This window comes from Coregonus clupeaformis, unplaced genomic scaffold (assembly GCF_020615455.1).
Source record: "Coregonus clupeaformis isolate EN_2021a unplaced genomic scaffold, ASM2061545v1 scaf0072, whole genome shotgun sequence".
In the NCBI taxonomy this organism is placed as follows: domain Eukaryota; kingdom Metazoa; phylum Chordata; class Actinopteri; order Salmoniformes; family Salmonidae; genus Coregonus; species Coregonus clupeaformis.
In genome coordinates this window covers 440,761-462,338 of record NW_025533527.1, presented here as the reverse complement: position 1 = coordinate 462,338, position 21,578 = coordinate 440,761, and the positions used below count along the sequence as shown (strand labels likewise).

At 44.4% G+C, this 21,578-nt stretch overlaps 1 protein-coding gene across 2 annotated transcripts in view; it reads right to left on the bottom strand.

Annotated features, from left to right (window-relative positions):
- Nucleotides 1–21,578, bottom strand: part of LOC121553711 (attractin-like protein 1) — a 332,670-nt gene that overhangs the window by 243,364 nt on the left and 67,728 nt on the right. For both annotated transcript variants that reach the window (XM_045213019.1, XM_041867035.2), the window contains exons 10-12: nucleotides 14,919–15,073; nucleotides 472–556; nucleotides 103–314 (exon numbers count right to left, since the gene is read on the bottom strand). In XM_045213019.1, the coding sequence (XP_045068954.1) occupies nucleotides 103–314; nucleotides 472–556; nucleotides 14,919–15,073 (452 nt within the window). The remainder of the gene's footprint in view (nucleotides 1–102; nucleotides 315–471; nucleotides 557–14,918; nucleotides 15,074–21,578) is intronic.

The following is a 21,578-nucleotide window of genomic DNA, read 5'->3' as shown; positions in this document are numbered from 1 at the left end:
TCGTGGAAGCTACAAATTTAAGGAAATTGTTGGCATCCTAACTTCCAAGGTAAGTATCTCTTGGTACGTAAGCAATACAGGGCAATGTCATGCAACACGTACTGGTGCGTGGGGGGCAGAAGGGAGCCGGCACGCTGCCGTTGGCATGTCTGGTGTCCCAGAGGACACAGTGGTTCCTAATCCAGACACAGCGGATGCCAGGGCCGGCGTTGGCACAGCGATGCTCCTCACTGAAGGCCTGGCAGCTGGGAGGGGTGTAGACCAGCACGTCATTCAGCAGCACACCAGAGAAACCTCCAAACACATACATAGACCTGGGGAGAGAACACAACACACAGAGATGAAGCAGGAAATACTCAGAGTACACATCATTACCACGCAACACTGAGGAAACTCATGTCAGGAAACTGAGATAAAAAACTACAAATACCAAGTAATGGAGGGGCAATATACTGCATGCAAGTGACTGACCCATTGCTGATGACCGAGGTGTGGCCAAAGCGGTTGACATCACGGTGGAGATCTGGCCTGGGCAGGACTTTCCATTCATCACAAGCTGAAAAGAACAAACATGAACATAGAGATCAGGCTACAGGTTTTGCTTCAGTAGGAACGTTTGACATATAAGAAGTACTTTTCAAAAACGTGTGTAGGGTCAAGCACTCAACCGCTATACCAATACATTATACCGCCACTGTGACCCGCCATACCCTTCTCATACTATCACCCAAGCAACCGTGACTGGAAACCTCCTGGACCCCAGAATGAGCTGCATATTTAAGGCCTCTATCTCTCTGTAGCCTGGTAATCTGAGCTCCTTGGCATTTGTTCTCCGCAGCCCACCCAATCTGCCAGGCTTTCTTTGTTACACACTTTTTAATTCAGCAATTAACCCAGCTCCAGGCCCATTACCTAGTAACAGGGGAGAAGTGTTCCTTTCCTGCCTGGATTTAATTTCAGTATGCCTGTACCATACCACCCTACTGTACAGTGGCTTGCGAATGTATTCACCCCCTTTGGCATTTTTCCTATTTCGTTGCCTTACAACCTGGAATTAAAAATGTATTTTTGGGTGGTTTGTATCATTTGATTTACACAACATGCCTACTCCACTCTGTGGAGTGTACGGCTTAAAGTGGTCCTATGGACAGATACTCCAATCTCCGCTGTGTAGCTTTGCAGCTCCTTCAGGGTTATCTTTGGTCTCTTTGTTGCCTGTCTGATTAATGCCCTCCTTGCCTGGTCCATGAGTTTTGGTTGGCGGCCCTCTCTTGGCAGGTTTGTTGTGGAGCCATATTCTTTCAATTTTTTTAATAATGGATTTAATGGTGCTCCATGGGATGTTCAAAGTTTCTGATATTTTTTTTATAACACAACCCTGATCTGTACTTCTCCACAACTTTGTCCCTGACCTGTTTGGAGAGCTCCTTGGTCTTCATGGTGCTGCTTGCTTGGTGGTGCCCCTTGCTTAGTGGTGTTGCAGACTCTGGGGCCTTTCAGAACAGGTGTATATATACACTGAGATCATGTGACAGATCATGTGACACTTAGATTGCACACAGGTGGACTTTATTTAACTCATTATTTGACTTCTGAAGGTAATTGTTTGCACCAGATCTTATTTAGGGGCTCCATAGCAAAGGGGGTGAATACATATGCACGCACCACTTTTCTGTTATTTATTTTTTAGAATTTTTTGAAACAAGTTATGTTTTTCATTTCACTTCACCAATTTGGACTATTTTGTGTATGTCCATTACATGAAATCCAAATAAAAATCCATTTAAATTACAGGTTGTAATGTAACAAAATAGGAAAAACACCAAGGGGGATGAATACTTTTGCAAGGCACTCTACATACTGAAAAACAGAAGAGCACCAGATCTGAGACCTGAGACTGGGTGTACACACACACACACACACACCAACCCCTGTCGGCACTGTTGCGCACACACACACACAAACACAATCTACAATGGAAGTGTCAACTCTGAATTATTAACACGCATGAGAATCCTGTGGACATAGAGGCTGTGGAACCAAAGGGAACAGTGGAGAATGGCCTGTATGAATATCATGGTCCCCCTGGCTCTGTATAATGGCTGTAGGACTGGGTGTACCAAGTCCAGATGTGATTAACACTGTGTGTGTGAGCAGAGCAGAGCACAGGGGCCATAACCTACACACAGGGCTATCATAAACAACTAACTGCAGCTAGAAAAGGTACCTTTACGATAGAAAAACAAACTATCATTAAAGTTGAATCCACTGCAGCTGCTATTAGACAATCCTGGGGTGGTGGTGGTGGGCGCACAGGGTCTCAATGGTAGTTTGATTACCGATTTCCTAGGACCATGGTCAGGAACTGCACTGAACCATGGGTAGGCTACAACAAGTCTACCTCGAGCAGCTCTGACAACACAGCCCACAATGTAGCTAGACAATTTTTCAGTCTGTGATTATCTACCAATCGGCTCTCAAAACGAATCTAGCCTCCTCAGGGCAAACAAATAATAACAGAGAGACAATTATAGTAGGCAAAGTCGATTTCTTCTCTTTGTCAATATCACCAGGCAAATCATGTTAATTTGAGAGAGCACAACGTTCAGTTTCCCCACTGTTAGTGGGATCCTAGGAGAGAATAAACGTCAACCTCTTTACATGTCTTTGAATTGTTTATCATGTAGCTGCCTCTGAATAGGACTTGATAAACCAGTTTATTCATCCATTGATCTTGTCTGTAAACAGAGTAATGGCTCTGAGAGCGATCACAATCCTGTGTTTCACTGTTTCATTTTACAATTTTCTGATGCTTTACAGGCCACACGTCCACTATTGCAAAATGTAAATGTGCCATTTACCCAGATGAGTTGTCTGATATAAACTGTTCCTAGGCATTAAATGTGCAGCCAGGTTGCAAAAGACCACGCTAAGTGCTTGGCAAATTGGGATCGCTGTTTAAAGGGAAAGACAAGTTAACAACACCAGTCCAGATCAGAAGGCGCTTTAATCACATCCTAAAGACCAAGGTGTTCTCTGACAGGGCCATGGTGTAATCGTCCTGATGAGCTCTTTCAGCTGGTCAGACTCAGACCCACAGTACTTTCTTATCAAATTAAATAGTATTCGTCACGTACACAGTTTACAGCAGGTATTAAAGGCGCAGCGAAATGTCTATGTGCTAGCTGCCTCAACAATGCATTACATCAATCAATAATAAGAATAATAAGAGTCAAATCAAAATAAGATAAGAGATGTGCATAGGTGATGCAGTGGTTAAAGGGACAGACCAAAATAAGTACTTGTGACATCACCAGTAGTTCAATTGGAATCCTGACTCTATCTAAGGCCTACTACCTATCGTGAAGCCTGGAGCTAGAGTAAATCCATAACCCAGACATGCACTGACAGCCAGCCCAATGGGTCTCCCCACCAGCTGAGGTGTACTGGAGATGGCTGATTTTGCAGGATCCTTGCCTCTCTATAATGAAACTCCCTGATACTTATCACAACGCTCCCCATTTAATTTCCTCCCAGGATATTGGCAGAAGAACTATGAATAATGTACAGGGAGACGACAGGAGAATCAGCAGACAAAATTTGCAGCCCAGCATCTTGAAGGGGAAATCAAACCTATTTTAATGCAGACATAAAGGAAAATTCCACCCAAAAATGATATTTTGGTATTTGTTTCATTTGTCCATTGTTGATTTACACTACCGGTCTAAAGTTTTAGAACACCTACTCATTCAAGGGTTTTTCTGTATTTTTACTATTTTCTACATTGTAGAAAATAGTGAAGACATCAAAACTATGAAATAACACATATGGAATCATGTAGTAACCAAAAAAGTGTTAAACAAATCAAAATATATTTGAGATTTGAGATTCTTCAAATAGCCACCCTTTGCCTTGATGACAGCTTTGCACACTCTTGGCATTCTCTCAACCAGCTTCACCTGGAATGATTTTCCAACAGTCTTGAAGGAGTTCCCACATATGCTGAGCTGCTTTTCCTTCCCTCTGCGGTCCGACTCATCCCAAACCATCTCAATTTGGTTGAGGTCGGGGGGATTGTGGAGGCTGGTCATCTGATGCAGCACTCCATCGCTCTCCTTCTTGGTAAAATAGCCCTTACAAAGCCTGGAGGTGTGTTGGGTCATTGTCCTGTTGAAAAACAAATGATAGTCCCACTAAGCCCAAATCAGATGTGATGGTGTATCGCTGCAGAATGCTGTGGTAGCCATGCTGGTTAAGTGGGCCTTGAATTCTAACTAAATCACAGACAATGTCACCAGCAAAGCACCCCCACACCATAACACCTCCTTCTCCATGCTTTTCGGTGGGAAATACACATGCGGAGATCATTCGTTCACCCACACCGCATTTCACAAACACACGGCGGTTGGAACCAGAAATCTCAAATTTGGACTCCAGACCAAAGGACACATTTCCACCGGTCTAATGGCCATTGCTCGTATTTCTTGGCCCAAGCAAGTCTCTTTTTCTTATTGGCATCCTTTAGTAGCGGTTTCTTTGCAGCAATTAGGCCTCCTGTAGCTCAGTTGGTAGAGCATGGCGCTTGCAACGTCAGGGTTGTGGGTTCGATTCCCACGGGGGGCCAGTATGAAAAATGTATGCACTCACTAACTGTAAGTCGCTCTGGATAAGAGCGTCTGCTAAAATGAATAAAAAAATTAGACCATGAAGGCCTGATTCACAGTCTCCTCTGAACAGTTGATGTTGAGATGTGTCTGTTACTTGAACTCTGTGAAGCATTTATTTGGGCTGCAATTTCTGAGGCTGGTAACTCTAATGAACTTATCCTCTGCTGCAGAGGTAACTCTGGGTCTTCCATTCCCGTGGCGGTCCTCATGAGAGCCAGTTTCATCATAGCTCTTGATGGTTTTTGCGACTGCACTTGAAGAAACTTTCAAAGTTCTTGAAATGTTCCGTATTGACTGACCTTCATGTCTTAAAGTAATGATGGACAGTCGTTTCTCTTCGCTTATTTGAGTTGTTCTTGCCGTTATATGGACTTGGTCTTTTACCAAATAGGGCTATCTTCTGTATACCCCCCCCCCCTACCTTGTCACAACACAACTGATTGGCTTAAACACATTTAGAAGGAAAGAAATTCCACAAATTAACTTTTAAGAAGGCACACCTGTTCATTGAAATGCATTCCAGGTGACTACCTCATGGAGCTGGTTGAGAGAATGCCTAGAGTGTGCAAAGCTGTCATCAAGACAAAGGGTGGCTACTTTGAATAATCTAAAATATTTTTTCATTTGTTTAACACTTTCTTGGTTACTACATGATTCCATATGTGTTATTTCATAGTTTTGTTGTCTTCACTATTATTCTACAATGTAGAAAATAGTAAAAATAAAGAAAAACACTTGAATGAGTAGGTGTTCTAAAACTTTTGACCGGTAGTGTAGTCCCAAATTGTTTTGCATGTCAGCAGTCAAGTTTTCAAGATATGTAACTTTCAAAATACAGAAATACAGCCAGTTTGATGCAAAATGCAGCATCATATGATGCAAAATGCATCATACCGGCTGTATTTCTGTACTTTGAAAGTTGTATATCTTGAAAACCTGATTGCTGACATGCAAAACATTTTGGGACTATATCAACAATGGACTAATGAAACAAACACCAAAATATAATTTCTGGGTGGAGTTTTCCTTTAATGAAATGTGTTTTTATATCAGGGGCCATGTCTGGTGCTCCAATATCAAAAGGGCACTCTTGTTGAAGACGGCACTGCCAGTTGCCTTTCAGGGGGTGGGGGGGGGACAAAACATTTTTATTTAGAGTTAATTTTCACCAAATCTAATTAGAATTATGAGGATGGGGTGATGAGTGGGGAGAAAAGAATTCAACGCAAATGAAAACTGCCTTGTGTCTACCTGAATTTAATCTCTCGCAGAAGAAAAGCACAAAAAGCTAATAACGCTCTCCCCCTCCAAGGTTAGCGGAGAAAAACAAAAAACAAATTAGCGCTTAAAACCGTCTCAGCATGCGTGTCTCGGAGCCGAGGGAGAGAGAGCGGCAGAGTAATGCCTCTTCCACAGGTGGAACTAATTCATCAGCTCACAGAGAGAGGAGCAGAGAGGAAAGGAAGTTCTATCAGTCCATTAACTACTGAATGAGACGTCCTTAAAACTGGTGAAACCTGTTGACACTTGAAGTGCTGTTGACACATCTCATGTACTGTAATAGCTACAATGTCTTTCAGCAACACTTGAGTAAAAAGCATAATTCACTATAGATAGGTTTAGGTCTGGGTTCAGGCATGTTTAATAAACAAAATGCCAAACTGTTCCATTATTGTAAAGCCAGTACAGTACCTAAAGCGAAAATGCCTTCCACAAACCTGTTTGCTCTATAAGAAGCAGATGATGGAGATTGTTAATTTGGCTTTATAATGAAATGAGTCAACAATGTCCAGTGACAACCCAGTACTCTAGGGCCTATAATGAATGACGGGTTTCTGTGAGGCTAGCCCTGTAGCCATGCCAAGCAGCCATATCTGGCCAAACACTGACTTGTAAACCAGAGCACCAATCACAGAGAGTGGTCTTGCCTGGGCTTCAGTGTAGAGTCTATATCACACTCCCCAAGCCAAGCATCAGTCTAGCTACCACCTTGAACATAAAACGATCAGTCGCTTTCAGATTATAAAAGTGACATTGGACTTCTTATCCCTTGGAGTGGCCTACTCAGGGTGATTGGACTGGCTATTTAGCTGAATAACAATGAGAGTGGAGCAGTGACCTTCCATGACTGCACAAGAAAGGCTTGGAAGCTATAGAGTCACCAGGGGTCTGAATACTTTCCGAATGTACATGAAGTAGCTAAGAGAAAACATTCAATGTAGCCAAAGATTATAGGGTCCCCTAGGAAACACTTATTAACACTTTGGTTCCTACCCTGTCACAATTACTCCTCCCTGGCATTTTCATTCATTGTCATGTTAAACAACACTTTATTCAAAGTGCCCACTATTATATTATAACTATAGAATTACAATAATCATTCTATTTCCATGATTCTAACAGTTCACCCAAGTGTTATGATATAAATCGCAAGTCAAATCCCAATTGCAACATTCGGTAAAAAATTAGCCCTATATTGTTTGTCCATATCGTGCAGCCCTACGTGACAGTGTGGAACTGATCTAAATAAGTGCAAGAATGCAGAAATTGATGAAAATGCATACAATTATTTTGGGTTGTAGTTGAATTGAACAGTATGAAACAATCAGAATGGAGAAAGACACATTGAAATCACTTAGAATGTATGTGTTGCCATCCTAGGGTCACGCACTACTCATTAAGCAAATTTAGAACTTGTATTATTCAAAAACATAAAATAGGCCTCCCGAGTGGCACAACGGTCTAAGGCACTGCATCGCAGTGCTTGAGGAATCACTACAGAGCCGGGTTCGATCCCAGTCTGTGTCACAAACGGCTGTGACCGGGAGTCCCATAGGGTGGTGCACAATTGGCCCAGCGTCGTCCGGGTTAGGGGAGGGTTTGGCCGGGGGGGCTTTACTTGGCTCATTGCGCTCTAGAGACTCCTTGTGGCGGGCTGGGCGCCTGCAGGCTGACACATTGGTGCGGCTGGCTTCCGGGTTAAGCGGGCGGGTGTTAAGAAGCACAGTTTGGCGGGTCATATTTTAGAGAAAGCATGACTCGTCCTTCGCCTCTCCCGAGCCCGTTGGGGAGTTACAGCGATGAGACAAGATCGTAATTGGATCGCAATTGGATATCACGAAATTGGGGAGAAAAAGGGGGTAAAAATATTATAATAAAATAAAAACTAAACAAACATCAATTACCTTTCATTTTTCTTAATACCGTAATATTATATTTTGGCCATATCGCCCAGCTCTAGCTGCTACAACTCTTAAACCTTAGTGCCCTTTGTTTTGTTACAGATGACAGTTTTGATAATCATCACTGCATCCTGTATCATGACTACCTCATGAAGCTGGTTGAGAGAATGCCAAGAGTGTGCAAAGCTGTCATCAAGGCAAAGGGTGGCTATTTGAAGAATCTCAAATATAAAATGTCTTTTGATTTGTTTAATACTTTTTTGGTTACTACATGATTCCATATGTGATATTTCATAGTTTGTAGACAATAGTCAAAATAAAGAAAAGCCCTTGAACGAGTAGGTGTGTCCAAACTTTTGACTGGTCGTGTGTGTATACAGTTGAAGTCGGAAGTTTACATACACCTTAGCCAAATACATTTAAACTCAGTTTTTCACAATTCCTGACATTTAATCCTAGTAAAAATTCCCTGTCTTAGGTCAGTTAGGATCACCACTTTATTTTAAGAATGTGAAATGTCAGAATAATAGTAGAGAGAATTATTTATTGCAGCTTTTATTTCTTTCATCACATTCCCAGTGGGTCAGAAGTTTACATACACTCAATTAGTACTATAAATAGTAGTTTAACTTGGGTCAAACATTTCGGGTAGCCTTCCACAAGCTTTCCACAATAAGTTGGGTGAATTTTGGCCCATTCCTCCTGACAGAGCTGATGTAACTGAGTCAGGTTTGTAGGCCTCCTTGCTCACACACACTTTTTCAGTTCTGCCCACAAATCTTCTATAAGATTGAGGTCAGGGCTTTGTGATGGCCACTCCAATACCTTGACTTTGTTGTCCTTAAGCCATTTTGCCACAACTTTGGAAGTATGCTTGGGGTCATTGTCCATTTGGAAGACCCATTTGTGACCAAGCTTTAACTTCCTGACTGATGTCTTGAGATGTTGCTTCAATATATCCACATAATTTTCCTTCCTCATGATGCCATCTATTTTGTGAAGTGCACCAGTCCCTCCTACAGCAAAGCACCCACACAGCATGATGCTGCCACCCCTGTGCTTCACGGTTGGGATGGTGTTCTTTGGCTTGCAAGCACCCCCTTTTTCCTCCAAACATAACGATGGTCATTATGGCCAAACAGTTATATTTTTGTTTAATCAGACCAGAGGACATTTCTCCAAAAAGTACGATCTTTGTCCCCATGTGCAGTTGCAAACCGTAGTCTGGCTTTTCTATGGCGGTTTTGGAGCGGTGGCTTCTTCCTTGCTGAGCGGACTTTCAGGTTATGTCGATATAGGACTCGTTTTACTGTGGATATAGATACTTTTGTACCTGTTTCCTCCAGCATCTTCACAAGGTCCTTTGCTGTTGTTCTGGAATTGATTTGCACTTTTCGCACCAAAGTATGTTCATCTCTAGGAGACAGAACGCGTCTCCTTCCTGAGCGGTATGACGGCTGCGTGGTCCCATGGTGTTTATACTTGCGTACTATTGTTTGTACAGATGAACGTGGTACTTTCAGGCGTTTGGAAATTGCTCCCAAGGATGAACCAGACTTGTGGAGGTCTACAATTTTTTTTCTGAGGTCTTGGCTGATTTCTTTTGATTTTCCCATTATGTCAAACAAAGAGGCACTGAGTTTGAAGGTAGGCCTTGAAACACATCCACAGGTACACCTCCAATTGACTCAAATTATGTCAATTAGCCTATCAGAAACTTCTAAAGCCATGACATCCCTCCCTCCCTCCCAACCTCCCCCCCTCTCTGTCCTCAGCATGTCCTGTAATGCCCCTGCAGACAGTCACTGTATTCAAAACGAATATTCATAAAAAGAGCAGACGCCATCTGGCCGGCTCCCATTCTATAGCTCTTTATGGGGCGTTAATGATCCCCACTGTATTACAGTCAGCACTGAAAGGTGATCTGTAACTCACATCAGATCTCACGTTTAAAAAAACAGGGTGTCCAAAAACACACACAGGAAGAAACGCACACGCATGCACACACACAAATACATAGAAAAGGGCAGTTTAGTACTAAAGGTTTAGAGCCAACTTGCAGAGGATAGCTTATTAACTCCAAATACGAGGGCAAAACAACTTTACCGGAGTAATGAAGAGTCTATCATGAGTTGTTATGACTACCTTTTGGTTTATGGCTAGTTCCACTTTTTAAATGTAAAAAAGGTCTACCGTAACTGTTACAACAGAACGTCATCTTCCATCTCAGGTATCCGAGGTTGGGTATTCACCCCTAGGGAAAGATACACCCCTAGGGAAAGATATATATATATATATATATATATATATACTGCTCAAAAAAATAAAGGGAACACTAAAATAACACATCCTAGATCTGAATGAATGAAATAATCTTATTAAATACTTTTTTCTTTACATAGTTGAATGTGCTGACAACAAAATCACACAAAAATGATCAATGGATATCAAATTAATCAACCCATGGAGGTCTGGATTTGGAGACACCCTCAAAATTAAAGTGGAAAACCACACTACAGGCTGATCCATTTGATGTAATGTCCTTAAAACAAGTCAAAATGAGGCTCAGTAGTGTGTGTGGCCTCCACGTGCCTGTATGACCTCCCTACAACGCCTGGGCATGCTCCTGATGAGGTGGCGGATGGTCTCCTGACGGATCTCCTCCCAGACCTGGACTAAAGCATCCGCCAACTCCTGGACAGTCTGTGGTGCAACGTGGCGTTGGTGGATGGAGCGAGACATGATGTCCCAGATGTGCTCAATTGGATTCAGGTCTGGGGAACGGGCGGGCCAGTCCATAGCATCAATGCCTTCCTCTTGCAGGAACTTGAATTGCGCCTGCTGACACACTCCAGCCACATGAGGTCTAGCATTGTCTTGCATTAGGAGGAACCCAGGGCCAACCGCACCAGCATATGGTCTCACAAGGGGTCTGAGGATCTCATCTCGGTACCTAATGGCAGTCAGGCTACCTCTGGCGAGCACATGGAGGGCTGTGCGGCCCCCCAAAGAAATGCCACCCCACACCATGACTGACCCACCGCCAAACCGGTCATGCTGGAGGATGTTGCAGGCAGCAGGACGTTCTCCACGGCGTCTCCAGACTCTGTCACGTCTGTCACGTGCTCAGTGTGAACCTGCTTTCATCTGTGAAGAGCACAGGGCGCCAGTGGCGAATTTGCCAATCTTGGTGTTCTCTGGCAAATGCCAAACGTCCTGCACGGTGTTGGGCTGTAAGCAAAACCCCCACTTGTGGACGCCGGGCCCTCATACCACCCTCATGGAGTCTGTTTCTGACCGTTTGAGCAGACACATGCACATTTGTGGCCTGCTGGAGGTCATTTTGCAGGGCTCTGGTAGTGCTCCTCCTGCTCCTCCTTGCACAAAGGCAGAGGTAGCAGTCCTGCTGCTGGGTTGTTGCCCTCCTACGGCCTCCTCCACGTCTCCTGATGTACTGGCCTGTCTCCTGGTAGCGCCTCCATGCTCTGGACACTACGCTGACAGACACAGCAAACCTTCTTGGCACAGCTCGCATTGATGTGCCATCCTGGATGAGCTGCACTACCTGAGCCACTTGTGTGGGTTGTAGACTCCGTCTCATGCTACCACTAGAGTGAAAGCACCGCCAGCATTCAAAAGTGACCAAAACATCAAGTATTTGATTGAGTGTGTGGACAGGTCTTTTATACAGGTAACGAGTTCAAACAGGTGCAGTTAATACAGGTAATGAGTGGAGAACAGGAGGGCTTCTTAAAGAAAAAACTAACAGGTCTGTGAGAGCCGGAATTCTTACTGGTTGGTAGGTGATCAAATACTTATGTCATGCAATAAAATGCAAATTAATTACTTAAAAATCATACAATGTGATTTTCTGGCGACAGCCCCGAAACCTGAAGGATCTGGAGAAGGTCTGTATGGAGGAGTGGGCCAAAATCCCTGCTGCAGTGTGTGCAAACCTGGTCAAGACCTACAGGAAATGTATGATCTCTGTAATTGCAAACAATGGTTTCTGTACCAAATATTAAGTTCTGCTTTTCTGTTGTATCACATACTTATGTCATGCAATAAAATGCAAATTAATTACTTAAAAATCATACAATTTGATTTTCTGGATTTTTGTTTTAGATTCCGTCTCTCACAGTTGAAGTGTACCTATGATACAAATTACAGACCTCTACATGCTTTGTAAGTAGGAAAACCTGCAAAATCGGCAGTGTATCAAATACTTGTTCTCCCCACTGTATATACAGTGAGGGGAAAAAGTATTTGATCCCCTGCTGATTTTGTATGTTTTCCCACTGACAAAGAAATGATCAGTCTATAATTTTAATGGTAGGTTTATTTGAATAGTGAGAGACAGAATAACAAAACAAAAATCCAGAAAAACGCATGTCAAAAATGTTATAAATTGATTTACATTTTAATGAGGGAAATAAGTATTTGACCCCCTCTCAATCAGAAAGCTTTCTGGCTCCCAGGTGTCTTTTATACAGGTAACGAGCTGAGATTAGGAGCACACTCTTAAAGGAGTGCTCCTAATCTCAGCTTGTTACCTGTATAAAGACACCTGTCCACAGAAGCAATCAATCAATCAGATTCCAAACTCTCCACCATGGCCAAGACGAAAGAGCTCTCCAAGAATGTCAGGGACAAGATTGTAGACCTACACAAGGCTGGAATGGGCTACAAGACCATTGCCAAGCAGCTTGGTGAGAAAGTGACAACAGTTGGTGCGATTATTGGCAAATGGAAGAAACACAAAATAACTGTCAATCTCCCTCGGCCTGGGGCGCCATGCAAGATCTCACCTCGTGGAGTTGCAATGATCATGAGAACGGTGAGGAATAAGCCCAGAACTACACGGGAGGATCTTGTCAATGATCTCAAGGCAGCTGGGACCATAGTCACCAAGAAAACAATTGGTAACACACTACGCCGTGAAGGACTGAAATCCTGCAGCGCCCGCAAGGTCCCCCTGCTCAAGAAAGCACATATAAAGGCCCGTCTGAAGTTTGCCAATGAACATCTGAATGATTCAGAGGAGAACTGGGTGAAAGTGTTGTGGTCAGATGAGACCAAAATCGAGCCCTCCTGAGATGTGTGCAAACCTGGTGGCCAACTACAAGAAACGTCTGATCTCTGTGATTGCCAAAACGGGTTTTGGCACCAAGTACTAAGTCATGTTTTGCAGAGGGGTCAAATACTTATTTCCCTCATTAAAATGCAAATCAATTTATAACATTTTTGACATGCATTTTTCTGGATTTTTTTGTTGTTATTCTGTCTCTCACTGTTCAAATAAACCTACCATTAAAATTATAGACTGATCATTTCTTTGTCAGTGGGCAAACGTACAAAATCAGCAGGGGATCAAATACTTTTTTCCCTCACTGTGTATATATATATATATATATATATATATATATATATATATATATATATATATATATATATACATCACACAAAAATATATGGACACCCCTTCAAATTAGTGGATTCGGCTATTTCAGCCACACCCGTTGCTGACAGGTGTATAAAATCGAGCACACAGCCATGCAATCTCCATAGACAAACATTGGCAGTAGAATTGCCTTACTGAAGAGCTCAGTGACTTTCAACGTGGCACCGTCATAGGATGCCACCTTTCCAACAAGTCAGTTCGTCAAATTTCTGCCCTGCTAGAGCTGCCCCGGTTAAGTGCTGTTATTGTGAAGTGGAAACGTCTAGGAGCAACAACGGCTCAGCCGCGAAGTGGTAGGCCAGACAAGCTTACAGAACAGGACCACCGAGTGCTGAAGCATGTAGCACGTAAAAGTTGTCTGGCCTACCACAGGTTTTCATGGCTGAGCAGCCGCACACAAGCTTAAGATCACCATGCGCAATGCCAAGCGTCGGCTGGAGTGGTGTAAAGCTTGCCACCGTTGGACTCTGGTGTAGTAGAAACGTGTTCTCTGAAGTGACGAATCACGCTTCACCATCTGGCAGACCAAAGGACTAATCTGGGTTTGGCGGATGCCAAAAGAAGCCTACATGCCCCAATGCATAGTGCCAACAGTCAAATTTGGTGGATGAGGAACAATGGTCTGGGGCTGTTTTTCATGGTTCGGGCTAGGACCCTTAGTTCCAGTGAAGGGAAATCTTAACGCTACAGCATACAATGACATTCTAGACGATTCTGTGCTGCCAACTTTGTGGCAAATTTTTTGGGAATGCCCTTTCCTGTTTTAGCATAACAATGCTCCTGTGCACCAAGCGAGGTCCATACAGAAATGGTTTTGATCTAAATCGATGTGGAAGAACTTGACTGGCCAGGTCAACTGCGAGCCAGGCCTAAATCGCCCAATATCAGTCCCAATCTCACTAACGCTTGTGGTTGAATGGAAGCAAGTAGCCGCAGCAATGTTCCAACATTTAGTGGAAAGCCATCCCAGAAGAGTGGAGGCTGTTATAGCAGCAAATCGGGGACCAACTCCATATTAATGCCCATGATTTTGGAATGAGATGTTCACATACTTTTGGTCATGAAGTGTATCTTAGCGTTGCACTTCAACTTGACTTTCATAAAGCCTAATGCTGCTGTATGTTGAGGTCAAAGTTCAGTGAACACACTTTCCCTAGGGCTGCAGAATGTCACCTGCCAGTTCTTCTTTGGTTACGCACACCGTGTGTCTGTGTGGGCCCAGGCCTGGGAGGCAACTAAAACTGGAGAATGACAAATGACAACTATGGCTTTAGGGGTCAGGGATCAACCCTGATGGGAGTGAATGGGTGGGTGGGCACATGCTTGTAGCAATGAACATCACATGTATGATGTTTGCATGGAGGAATGTGTGGTATTGTATGGTGGGGGGAATTGGTTATGTTTATGTAAGTACAGGTAGAGTATGTAACTTCTATTCCTGTACCGTATGCCTGGAGGTAGAAGCTGGTAACTCATATTTTCAGAGCAAAATAAACAGATGTCAAATATAGTCAGCTCAAAACATGAGGATTGCATCATATCAACAACAGATGAGGAGGATGTGGTTCTTACCTATTATGTGTGTGCATGAATATGATTGGTCCTTACCCATGTCGTAGGCCAGGAAGTCAGCAGAGAAGCACTTGGCTCCGTTACTGAGGGACGTGTCGTTGTGGGTGTTTCCTCCAAACACCAGCAGAGTCCCACTGCTCAGCACTGCAGTGTGGAGGTACCGCGCCAGACCACTCTCTCTCAGGATCATCCTGTCAACACACACATCAGCACTGTACTCAGTCACTATGCTAATGTTTTAATGTGTCAATTATGAGAGTGTGCGTGTGTGCGTGCATGTGTGTCCATCCCTGGGTGTTGATTACAGCAGTGTGTGGGCCAGTCTGGGTCACATGACTTATGTAAGTGAACAGTTGGTCTGAAGGTCACTCTCCATAGGCCAGGTCAAATACCCAGACAGACGCCATCAATAATGTGGCACCATTAGTACACACACACTAGGGAAACTATACAGGAGTATTTCTGAGCCTAATCTACCACCTCCCATCCTCTCCTCTGCTAGGGTCAAGGTGCACAGTCCTCACCTTCTGTTTAAGAACAGCTGTGGTATCACTAGCCTAGCCAGGACCAGCTGTACTATCACTAGCCTAGCCAGGACCAGGCGTACTATCACTAGCCTAGCCAAGACCAGCTGTACTATCACTAGCCTAGCCAAGACCAGCTGTACTATCACTAGCCTAGCCAGGACCAGCTGTACTATCACTAGCCTAGCCAGGACCAACTGTACTATCACTAGCCTAGCCAAGACCAGGCGTACTATCACTAGCCTAGCCAGGACCAACTGTACTATCACTAGCCTAGCCAAGACCAGCTGTACTATCACTAGCCTAGCCAAGACCAGGCGTACTTATCACTAGCCTAGCCAAGACCAGGCGTACTTATCACTAGCCTAGCAGTGTGTGTGGGACTATTCCCTCACTTTCCGCAGCTATGAAACAGCTGCTCAGATGAAACAGAGAGAGAGTGAGAGGGGGTAATGAAAGGGTGTACCCTCCTTTGTCACCCTTCTATCTGTCAAGGTTCAGTGGAGGCCACTCCCCTTCTTTCATATTACCCTATTCATACAATCTCTGTTTCACTGTAAATCTCTCTAGCTAATCCTTCCGTATCTTTCCAGCACATGCTGTATGCTCATGTTGTAATAATAATAATAATAATAATTAGGTGGTGCTTATATTTGTCCTATTTCTCACATGTACAAGTGTGTATTATACTCATGTGTGAATTGGAAATGTTATTTTTTTGCATATCCCACTCTCCCTGAGACACCAGTTTGGCGCTGTGTGTCTAAATATATGGACATACTGTATGTGTACCTCCCAACAATATAATGCTGACTATTGCAATAGTGTGCTTTTACAAGTCTGCCTTCCAACTATCCAGCACAGAGCGTCTAGACACCGTGTCTGAACATAGGCAAGACAAGCATCTTTGTGTAAAACATGGAGGCTGACATCTACCTAATGTAAGGGATGTGAAAATTGTCCAAAGCAATTTGCTTTGCCGCCAAAACGTCTGTTTCCTCAACATCACCAAACAAACCGCAGGGCAATGTTTACACTTGCAATGGAAAAGACAGCCGAAAACAATCGAGAAAAAGTCTCAACAGACAGGATCAACCAAAACACACACACACAAGAATGTCCTGAGTGTGTCTCACACACGGTCCACCCAGTCGACCCACCTGTTATTAGACCGTGCCAGGTCCAATAGAACGTCTGTAGCTCCAAACCAGTCCTGACTTGTTTGGGCCGGGGAGGTTGGGGGACCTGCGTACTCACTGCCTGTCACTATGCTGTTCTTCACTTTCTGTAGGCCTCAAGAGCAATTCTCTACATACATCACTTGGGTTTTCACAATTGAACACAGTGTTGTTTTAAACTCATCCTGACAACAAGTAGACTTATATCAAGTCTAATCTCCTACACAGAGGGAGTAAAGCAATACAGGAAATACATTGCCTCGTAACTAGGGAGTTTAGCAAATAAATGCATTATGCTACTGGGGCACTGGGGAAAATAGGCTTCCTTTACACACCTTTTTCTCAGGGCTGGCAAATTGATACAGCTTGTGAACTCTCAAGTGAATATGCATCCACTGATACAAGTACAAACACAGACAGCAAGACAGGCAGAGAGACAGACAGACAGACAGACAGACAGACAGACAGACAGACAGACAGACAGACAGACAGACAGACAGAGAGACAGGCAGAGAGACAGAGAGACCGGCAGAGAGACAGGCAGACAGACAGACAGAGAGACCGTCAGACACCAAATCAAAACAAATCAAATCTTATTTGTCACATACACGTGTTTAGCAGATGTTATAGCTGGTGTAGCGAAATGCTTGTGCTTCTAGCTCCGACAGTGCAGTAATATCTAACAAGTAATATCTAACAATTTCACAACGTACCCAATACACACAAAACTAGTAAGGAATGGGATTTAAGAATATATACACTGCTCAAAAAAATAAAGGGAACACTTAAACAACACAATGTAACTCCAAGTCAATCACACTTCTGTGAAATCAAACTGTCCACTTAGGAAGCAACACTGATTGACAATACATTTCACATGCTATTGTGCAAATGGAATAGACAACAGGTGGAAATTATAGGCAATTAGCAAGACACCCCCAATAAAGGAGTGGTTCTGCAGGTGGTGACCACAGACCACTTCTCAGTTCCTATGCTTCCTGGCTGATGTTTTGGTCACTTTTGAATGCTGGCGGTGCTTTCACTCTAGTGGTAGCATGAGACGGAGTCTACAACCCACACAAGTGGCTCAGGTAATGCAGCTCATCCAGGTTGGCACATCAATGCGAGCTGTGGCAAGAAGGTTTGCTGTGTCTGTCAGCGTAGTGTCCAGAGCATGGAGGCGCTACCAGGAGACAGGCCAGTACATCAGGAGACGTGGAGGAGGCCGTAGGAGGGCAACAACCCAGCAGCAGGACCGCTACCTCCGCCTTTGTGCAAGGAGGAGCAGGAGGAGCACTGTCAGAGCCCTGCAAAATGACCTCCAGCAGGCCACAAATGTGCATGTGTCTGCTCAAACGGTCAGAAACAGACTCCATGAGGGTGGTATGAGGGCCTGACGTCCACAGGTGGGGGTTGTGCTTACAGCCCAACACCGTGCAGGACGTTTGGCATTTGCCAGAGAACACCAAGATTGGCAAATTCGCCACTGGCGCCCTGTGCTCTTCACAGATGAAAGCAGGTTCACACTGAGCACATGTGACAGAGTCTGGAGACGCCGTGGAGAACGTTCTGCTGCCTGCAACATCCTTCAGCATGACCGGTTTGGCGGTGGGTCAGTCATGGTGTGTGGTGGCATTTCTTTGGGGGGACGCACAGCCCTCCATGTGCTCGCCAGAGGTAGCCTGACTGCCATTAGGTACCGAGATGAGATCCTCAGACCCCTTGTGAGACCATATGCTGGTGCGGTTGGCCCTGGGTTCCTCCTAATGCAAGACAATGCTAGACCTCATGTGGCTGGAGTGTGTCAGCAGTTCCTGCAAGAGGAAGGCATTGATGTCATGGACTGGCCCGCCCGTTCCCCAGACCTGAATCCAATTGAGCACATCTGGGACATCATGTCTCGCGCCATCCACCAACGCCACGTTGCACCACAGACTGTCCAGGAGTTGGCGGATGCTTTAGTCCAGGTCTGGGAGGAGATCCCTCAGGAGACCATCCGCCACCTCATCAGGAGCATGCCCAGGCGTTGTAGGGAGGTCATACAGGCACGTGGAGGCCACACACACTACTGAGCCTCATTTTGACTTGTTTTAAGGACATTACATCAAAGTTGGATCAGCCTGTAGTGTGGTTTTCCACTTTAATTTTGAGTGTGACTCCAAATCCAGACCTCCATGGGTTGATACATTTGATTTCCATTGATAATTTTTGTGTGATTTTGTTGTCAGCACATTCAACTATGTAAAGAAAAAAGTATTTAATAAGATTATTTCATTCCTTCAGATCTAGGATGTGTTATTTTAGTGTTCCCTTTATTTTTTTGAGCAGTGTACATACAGTGGGGAGAACAAGTATTTGATACACTGCCGATTTTGCAGGTTTTCCTACTTACAAAGCATGTAGAGGTCTGTAATTTTTTATCATAGGTACACTTCAACTGTGAGAGACGGAATCTAAAACAAAAATACAGAAAATCACATTGTATGATTTTTAAGTAATTCATTTGCATTTTATTGCATGACATAAGTATTTGATACATCAGAAAAGCAGAACTTAATATTTGGTACAGAAACCTTTGTTTGCAATTACAGAGATCATACGTTTCCTGTAGGTCTTGACCAGGTTTGCACACACTGCAGCAGGGATTTTGGCCCACTCCTCCATACAGACCTTCTCCAGATCCTTCAGGTTTCGGGGCTGTCGCTGGGCAATACAGACTTTCAGCTCCCTCCAAAGATTTTCTATTGTGTTCAGGTCTGGAGACTGGCTAGGCCACTCCAGGACCTTGAGATGCTTCTTACGGAGCCACTCCTTAGTTGCCCTGGCTGTGTGTTTCGGGTCATTGTCATGCTGGAAGACCCAGCCACGACCAATCTTCAATGCTCTTACTGAGGGAAGGAGGTTGTTGGCCAAGATCTCGCGATACATGGCCCCATCCATCCTCCCCTCAATACGGTGCAGTCGTCCTGTCCCCTTTGCAGAAAAGCATCCCCAAAGAATGATGTTTCCACCTCCATGCTTTATGGTTGGGATGGTGTTCTTGGGGTTGTACTCATCCTTCTTCTTCCTCCAAACACGGCGAGTGGAGTTTAGAGCAAAAAGCTCTATTTTGGTCTCATCAGACCACATGACCTTCTCCCATTCCTCCTCTGGATCATCCAGATGGTCATTGTCAAACTTCAGACGGGCCTGGACATGCGCTGGCTTGAGCAGGGGGACCTTGCGTGCGCTGCAGGATTTTAATCCATGACGGCGTAGTGTGTTACTAATGGTTGTCTTTGAGACTGTGGTCCCAGCTCTCTTCAGGTCATTGACCAGGTCCTGCCATGTAGTTCTGGGCTGATCCCTCACCTTCCTCATGATCATTGATGCCCCACGAGGTGAGGACTTGCATGGAGCCCCAGACGGAGGTTGATTGACCGTCATCTTGAACTTCTTCCATTTTCTAATAAATTGCGCCAACAGTTGTTGCCTTCTCACCAAGCTGCTTGCCTATTGTCCTGTAGACCATCCCAGCCTTGTGCAGGTCTACAATTGTATCCCTGATGTCCTTACACAGCTCTCTGGTCTTGGCCATTGTGGAGAGGTTGGAGTCTGTTTGATTGAGTGTGTGGACAGGTGTCTTTTATACAGGTAACGAGTTCAAACAGGTGCAGTTAATACAGGTAATGAGTGGAGAACAGGAGGGCTTCTTAAAGAAAAACTAAAACAGGTCTGTGAGAGCCGGAATTCTTACTGGTTGGTAGGTGATCAAATACTTATGTCATGCAATAAAATGCAAATTAATTACTTAAAAATCATACAATGTGATTTTCTGGATTTTTGTTTTAGATTCCATTTCTCACAGTTGAAGTGTACCTATGATAAAAATTACAGACCACTACATGCTTTGTAAGTAGGAAAACCTGCAAAATCGGCAGTGTATCAAATACTTGTTCTCCCCACTGTATATGGACAAGCAATGACAGAGCGGCATGGACTAAGATACAGTAGAATATTATAGAATAGAATGCAGTATATACATATGAGATGAGTAGTGCAAGATATGTAAACATTATTAAAGTGACTAGTGTTCCATTTCATAAAGTGGCCAGCGATTCCAATAGGCAGCAGCAGCCTCTAATGTGCTAGTGATGGCTATTTAACAGTCTGATGGCCTTGAGATAGAAGCTGTTTTTCATTCTCTCGGTCCCAGCTTTGATGCATCTGTACTGACCTTGCCTTCTGGATGATAGCGGGGTGAACTTGCAGTGGCTCGGGTGGTTGATGTCCTTGATTATCTTTTTGGCCTTCCTGTGACATCGGGTGCTGTATATGTCTTGGAATTCGGGTAGTTTGCCCCCAGTAATGCGTTCGGCAGACCGCACCACCCTCTGGAGAGCCCTGCGGTTGTGGGCGTTGCAGTTGCCGTAACAGGTGGTGATACAGCCCGACAGGATGCTCTCAATTGTGCATCTGTAAAAGTTTGTGAGGGTTTTAGGTGCTAAGCCAAATTTCTTCAGCCTCCTGAGGTTGAAGAGGCTCTGTTGCGCCTTCTTCACCACGCTGTCTGCATGGGTGGACCATTTCAGTTTGTCAGTGATGTGTAGGACAAGGAACTTGAAGCTTTCCACCTTCTCCACTGCGGTCCCGTCAATGTGGATAGGGGGTGCACCCTCTGCTGTTTCCTGAAGTCCACGATCATCTCCTTTGTTTTGTTGATGTTGAGTGAGAGGTTATTTTCCTGGCACCACACTCCCAGAGCCCTCACCTCCTCCCTGTAGGTGGTCTCGTCATTGTTGATAATCAAGACTACGACTATTGTCTCGTCTGCAAACTTGATGATTGAGTTGGAGGCGTGCTTGGCCACTCAGTCATGGGTGAACAGGGAGTACAGGAGGGGGCTGAGCACACACCCTTGTGGGGCTCCAGTGTTGAGGATCAGCGAAGTGGAGATGTTGTTTCCTACCTTCACCACCTGGAGGCGGCCCGTCAGGAAGTCCAGGACCCAGTTG